The sequence below is a fragment of the Anastrepha obliqua genome, chromosome 3, assembly GCF_027943255.1.
Source record: "Anastrepha obliqua isolate idAnaObli1 chromosome 3, idAnaObli1_1.0, whole genome shotgun sequence".
In the NCBI taxonomy this organism is placed as follows: domain Eukaryota; kingdom Metazoa; phylum Arthropoda; class Insecta; order Diptera; family Tephritidae; genus Anastrepha; species Anastrepha obliqua.
In genome coordinates this window covers 7237077-7243948 of record NC_072894.1, presented here as the reverse complement: position 1 = coordinate 7243948, position 6872 = coordinate 7237077, and the positions used below count along the sequence as shown (strand labels likewise).

Genomic DNA, 6872 nt, shown 5'->3' with positions numbered 1-6872 from the left:
GCAAATGAAAATCATCTGCAGATATCATTTATAAAGAAGACGAATAGTAGAGGGCCCAGAACACTACTCTCAGGTACCCCAGAAGTGGCAATGAAAGGGGCAGAAGAGTCAGATTCAATTGTAACAAGACAATTCCTAAGCGAAAGGCAAGAAAGCCCAGTTTATACGTCAAACGATGTTCTAGTTTGTTGAAACCTTACGAATTATAGGATTTGTCCAAGAACTGAAAAACTGCAATCACTTTTTTTGCCCTGCTAAACATTTCTTCAAATTGGGGAACAAATAGCAGATTGATGGATCCAAAGAAGCCAAGTTTGGAGAATAGGGGGATGTGAAACGAGTTGGAACTCGATTTCTCTTAATTACTGGTGCTGGTGCGTTGTCGTGATGAAAAAAGAAAATCACCCGACTTCCTCTCGATTCGAACGAATGCCAAACACAAAGAAACAGAACGATCTGGCTGAAACTTGGTTTGTGCTCTTCCAAGAGAGCCTACTAACTAAACATAGCCCCACACTGTGGGCAAAAAGTAAGGTGAATTTATTTGTCAAACTTCGCGGGATTAAAATTTCGCTCTAGTTATTTTTTTCATGAGTTGGCAGCACTGTTAATAACATCTGGGCCAACTTTCATGTGAATGTCATTATCAGTAATATATTTACGCTTGTGTTTACCAAACGACCAAGAGTGCATTTTTCGATTTTTACAATGTCTGATTTGATTGAGCAGAGAAGTGCCATCAAATTTTGTTTGCGGAATGAAATTTCGGCTGCGGAAACGTTTAGCATGCTGCAGAAGGCATTTGGTGATTCAACCATGTCGCAGAAAAATGTTTATAAGTGGTACAAAGACTTCAAAGAGGGCCGAGAACGTGTTGATGACTTGGAGCGCTCCGGACGACCATCGACGTCAACAGATGACCAACACGTCAATAAAGTGAAGGAGTTAGTGCTCAAAAATCGTCGGTTGATTGTTAAAGACCTTACTGATATGATCGGAATATCAGAAGGATCTGTGAAAACCATATTGAAAGACCATTTGGGCCTACGAAAACTCAAATCTCGTTTGGTACCGAAAACTCTCAATTTCTAGGAAAAAAGTCGTCGCGTTGATGTGTGTGAAACAATGCTTTCAGACTATCAGGACAAGCTCAAATGTATCATTACGGGAGATGAGACTTGGGTTTATGCTTACGACCCTGAAACAACCGACCAATCAAGCGAATATCGTGCTAAAGGCGAGGCCAGACCGAAAAGAGCACGCCAAAGTCGTTCAAAAATAAAGGTCATGGTAACAGTTTTTTTCGATTTTCGTGGTGTGGTGCACTATGAATTCCTTCCACCTGGCCAAACTGTTAATAAGGAATATTATTTGAGCGTTATGCTTCGTTTACGTGAAGCAATACGACTAAAAAGACCAGAATTATGGGCCAACAACTCTTGGTTTTTGCATCACGATAATGCACCGTCTCACACTGCACTCGTTCTTCGTGACCATTTCGCCAAAAATTCCACGCATATCGTTCCGCAACCACCGTATTCGCCTGATTTGGCTCCGTGTGACTTCTGGATATTCCCAAAACTCAAGAGACCACTCCGGGGAACGCGTTTCGAGTCGATTGAGGAGATAAAAGCTGAATCGAAGAAGGTGCTGATGGCTATGCCGGAAATGGACTATTTGGCATGTTTCGGGTATTGGAAAAATCGTTGACATAAGTGTATTTCATCGAGAGGGGATTATTTTGAAGGGGATGAAATTGATTTACAAAAATAAATAAAGATTTTTCATTTTACAACCAAATTCACCTTACTTTTTACCCACAGAGTACATGCCAATAGTGCTATTCCTTTGACTTTTCACAGACTTTTCAAACGCTCCTCGTAAAATATCTACTTGAATTTAGCCATGTGATGGAGTGAAGCGCGGGCAAATGCGGTTGATTATGTAAAATGATTTAATCTACATTTCCATTTGGCCAAAGTTAAATAGCCAAATGGAATATTGCTATTATTTAGGGTAATAGAAAAATAAATAAATTTGTTTTAATTGTATAAGTAAATACCACTAATGCATATTTAATAGCCGCATAAATTAAATATAATTTTGTCGGAAATGCACCCGCTAAATGAGTCAGTTCAGTTACGGACACTCATTTGTAGTTCATTTGTTTTCGGCACTCCCAATTGAGTAGTTAATTACAAATATGCCGGACGGCTTAAACAAAATATTCTTTATTCTACTGATAATTCAACAATCCGCTATATGTAACGGCAAGGTAATCACAATAACTTTTATAAAATTCCATTTCTATTGTATAAAACTTCCATTGCATTGCAGAGCAACTTTGGCTCGAGCCTCGTCTATATGAACGCATCGTACAATCCAGACACATTAAGTCATTTTAAGTATAATCACTACGATGTAAAGGGTAAAGCAAGGATATTTTATGAGATACAATTTAAAGAAACTCTTACGCGTTTAACACTACATGCCAGCGTCGATATGTTGCGTGCTGACAATTGGAGATTGAATCTTGGGGCAGTTAGTCTTGATATGTGCCGATTATCTGAATTATACAAGTCGAAAAATAGATTAGTGAAAATTTTTGTCAAAGAATTATTGCGAGTATCGAATTACAGGGACTGCCCAACCTTTCCGGTAAGTAAGAGATAATAACCGATTATTTTTTTGCTGGGATTTGTTTTAATTACATTTAATTTTCTTTCTCTTTCTAGAACAAGACGATAATTGTTAAAAATTACACTGTTGATCCAGATTTATTTCCATCCTTTACGCCGTCAACTTATTGGATTTGTCAATTGCATTTTGCAGTGGGCAAAGTAGACTATTTTTCCACATTTCTTAAGGGCAAGTTTTACAACCTATGAATTGGAAGCAATGTTGGCAAAGTTGATCGCCTTATGGCATTCTGAAGTAGCCGAACAGAATTTTAAATTTTCAGTCGAATATATGTATTTGAGTATTTCTATATATTGTACAAATAAAATGGGAATATTCTAACTTTACGCTAATGGAGCAATTGACACTAATCCAAGTTTAGTCAACTAATCATTTACGATTTTTTTATTAATTTTTGGGCCACACTCCAACATAGGCGGGTATTGCCACTTGCGAAGCGAAAGAAAATATAGGCGAATTTAGCAGGCTGGATTTTTTGAGATGCGTGTCGCCAGAAGATACGTCACCAAATGGCGAACGAGCGTCTAAAATGAATTTTCCGCATTGCCATTGCAGCTCCTCCATACAAGGAGTTTTTTTATACATTTTTTTGCGAAAAACTGAGCGTATTTATTATCTTAAAATAAATTACATATTAATATTCATGCTCAAATGAATATACAGCGCACGCTCGATAACGTGAACACCCCAAAACGTGAACAGACATATTTGTGAAATTGACTACTCTAAAACGTTTCAGGAATGTTTCCAACCACAATCAGTGAGATTATGGAAGGAGCTCTGGTATTACTCAGCACTTGGGCCACGGACTGTGATTTAAGTGTAAACACGAGAAAAACTGAACTGATGCTATTCACCAAGAAAACCAAGGTGCCAAACTTTAATCTCGCAAAACTAAACGGCGTCAGCCTCACGCTAACCAAACAGGCAAAATACCTAGGTGTTATCCTGGACCCCAAACTCAGCTGGAAGTCCAACGTAGAGTACAGGGTAAAGAAAGCGAATATAGCACTTTACACGTTTAAGAGAATGTTAGGAAAAACATGGGGTCTCCAAACAAAACTATCCAATTGGTCCTACGCAGCCACTGTAAGGTCAATACTAACATATGCGGCACTACTCTAGTGGCCCACAACAGAAAAGAAATACAGCCAAATCAAGCTGAACAAGTTACAAGGAACAGCGTGTATCTTAACTACAGGAGCGCTTAGTCCCAGCCCTACTGAAGCGCTTAATGTACTAACACATCTATTGCCATTAGATTTACACATTAAAATAATCGCTGCTTGCAGCGCGGTAAGTCTCAGAGACATAGGATGCTGGACAATAAGGTCGTACGGTCACAGTAAAATCCTCCTACAGGGACCCTCGCTGCTCAAAAACAGATTAGACTACACAGTCCCCCACCTCAACTTCAAGAAAGGCTTTACGGTACGTTTTCCACCGAGAGCCGAATGGAGCAAAGGGAAGGTGATTGGAAGATACGATATCGAAATCTATACCGATGGTTCTAAGATGAACTGTGGTGTGGGAGCTGGCTTCCATTCGGAGCCACTCAACCTATCTCAGTCAACTCGTCTTCCTGACTATGCCAGCGTGTTCTAGGCGGAACTTTTAGCGATCAAAGAAGCATGCAAATCCCTAGAGCTCTACAAAGAAGTTGGTGCAAGAGTAGCTATCTTTTCAGACAGTCAAGCAGCTGTTAAGGCCTTAGACTCCAACTACATTTCATCCAAACTGGTCTTAGAGTGTAGAGAGGAGCTGGAACTGCTTAGTCATTGGCTTGAAATAACTCTGATATGGGTTCCCGGTCATAGGAACATACAGGGCAATGAGATAGCGCATGAGCTAGCAAGAAAAGGTTTGACACTAGACATAGCAGAGGCGGTGGCAGTCTCCACCCCACTGAACTCAATAAAAGCATCCATTACTTCACACAGGGTGGCTGATGAATTTTGCTACATTAAGAAACTCAAATAACTTTTTTTTAGTGTATGGAATTCATTTATTTTTTTTTCAAGTTGAAGGTCATTAAATTTTATTAAATGTAGCTTAACTAGTTTTAAAAATAATTGAATTTAAATGCCCCCATGCTCGTTGACACAAGTGCGGCATCTTAGTAAAAAGTTGTTCATTGCTGCTTTGAGAGTTGCGACAGGAATAGCCGCAATTGTTGCCCGAATGGATTGTTTTAGTTCATCCAAATTTGTTGGCTTTGTTTTATAAACTTCTTGTTTACATAAACCCCACAAGAAAAAGTCAGGTGCAGTAAGGTCAGGCGACCTGGGGGGCCAACGAAATTCGGAGTTTCTTGAAATCAGTTTATTGGGAAATTTTCGTCGCAACTCTGTCATAACAGTCTGGGCTATGTGAGACGTTGCCCCATCTTGTTGAAACCACACAGAGTTGAAAGGAATTCTCTTTCGGCGTAGTTCCGGATAGAAAAATTCTTTCAGCATTTTCAAATAACGGTCTCCAGTAACCGTAACGGTGTGACCATTTTCTTCAAAAAAATAAGGCCCGACAATACAGCGTGAAGAAACCGCACACCACACTGTCACGCGAAGAGGATGCAATTCCGTCTCGTGGAGTATCTGTGGGTTAGAAGTACTCCATATTCGACAATTTTGTTTGTTCACATTGCCGTTTAAATCGAAATGGGCCTCATCAGACATGAAAAGGCAGTTTAACATGTTTTGGTCTTCTTCCACCATTTGCAGGATCTTCTGGCAAAATTCCAAGCGAATCGGCAAGTCTGCTGCATTCAGTTTGTTAACCATTTGAATTTTGTAGGGAAATAAGTCTAAATCTTTGTGCATTATTGTTTGCAAAGACTGTCGGCTGACACCAAGTTGAGCAGATAAGCTTCTTGTTGAAACCCTTGGATTGCTTTGTATAGCTGCAGCTACAGCAGCGATCGTTTCCTCCGTCCGAACTGGTGGGTTTCGATGATAAGGCCTTCTTGCGACTGTTCCTTGCTCAGCAAAATTATTCACCAGTCTCATTATGGTCCATCTGCTCGGGGGATCGCCGCCAAACATCGGCCTGTACTCTCTCTGTACCAAAACTACGGACTCCAGTGCGTGATAGCGGCGGACTATCCAAATTCTTGTTTGCGTGTCCCAGTTATCCATTTTAATAAATTTTAAAGATCAATCTGCAAATTAAAATAAAAATGGAACAGATAACTTAAAAAGAAAAAAAGTTATTAAATTTTTTTTTGGTAGCGGCTTTCATCAGCCACCCTTTACTATCATGCTTTAGCCGAAAGAAGATGGAAACAACTAACTACATGTATTACAACAAAAAAAACATGGCCGTCATACAAAATCCAAAGGCCGAATCACCTGCTAGGATGTTCTCGGCCAAACATTTCACGCATCACTGCAACCCTTACAGGACAAGTAGGGGATCATGCAGCTAGACTCAATCCACCCTTCAATCCTATCTGCAGAAGCTGTCAAGCGGAAGGGGCGAAGGAAAGTCTTTTCCACTATTTATGTGAATGTCCGGGACTAGCCAGGGCACGACTCCGATCCTTCGGTAAGCCTTTCCTACAGCAAATTAAGGAGATCTCAGACATCGAGATAAAGGATTTGCTGTTATACTTGGACCTCACTAAATGGATCTGAGTTGAAAAAAAAAACAAAAACAAAAAAAAAACTACATCATCATACGAGATAGTGGTAGTAAAACGATGCTGGTCACTAATTAGGAGTATTTCAGGGGGGGAAATGTTCAACCCCCTCAACAACAACAACAACAACAACTCTAAAACCCGAACAAACCCAAAAAGCTTTATAACATGAACAGTAAACGGTACAATTATTTGAATAAAGTTTACATTGATCTCAAGTAATTCTGAAATTTGGTAATCCCCTAATTATAAAATAGGCTTTTATTCGTAATTGCATGTAACGAGTAAAATATTTCAGTCGCGGTTTTGGTTTTGCAAAGAGCGTTTCGTCTTATGTTTTCTGGTGAAAATTAGTTCTAAAAACCCGTGTGCTTGACATTAAAATAAAGGGCTAAATTTATGGGCTTTAAAAAAAGGCTCATCTGTGACGATTTTAGCAAAGAAATGTAATATTGCTAAATCAACAATTTGTAATTTTAAAGCGAAAAAGCAAGTGATTTTAAAATGCGTAAACAACACGTATTGTGGACCTGGA

At 39.4% G+C, this 6872-nt stretch overlaps 1 protein-coding gene across 1 annotated transcript; it reads left to right on the top strand.

Annotated features, from left to right (window-relative positions):
• Positions 1–2203: 2203 nt before the first annotated feature.
• Positions 2204–3024, top strand: LOC129243030 (uncharacterized). Its single transcript, XM_054880077.1, has 3 exons — positions 2204–2275; positions 2338–2658; positions 2736–3024. The coding sequence occupies exons 1-3, from the start codon at positions 2204–2206 to the stop codon at positions 2886–2888; spliced, it is 546 nt and encodes a 181-aa protein (XP_054736052.1). The 3' UTR covers positions 2889–3024.
• The last annotated feature ends 3848 nt before the right edge of the window (positions 3025–6872 follow it).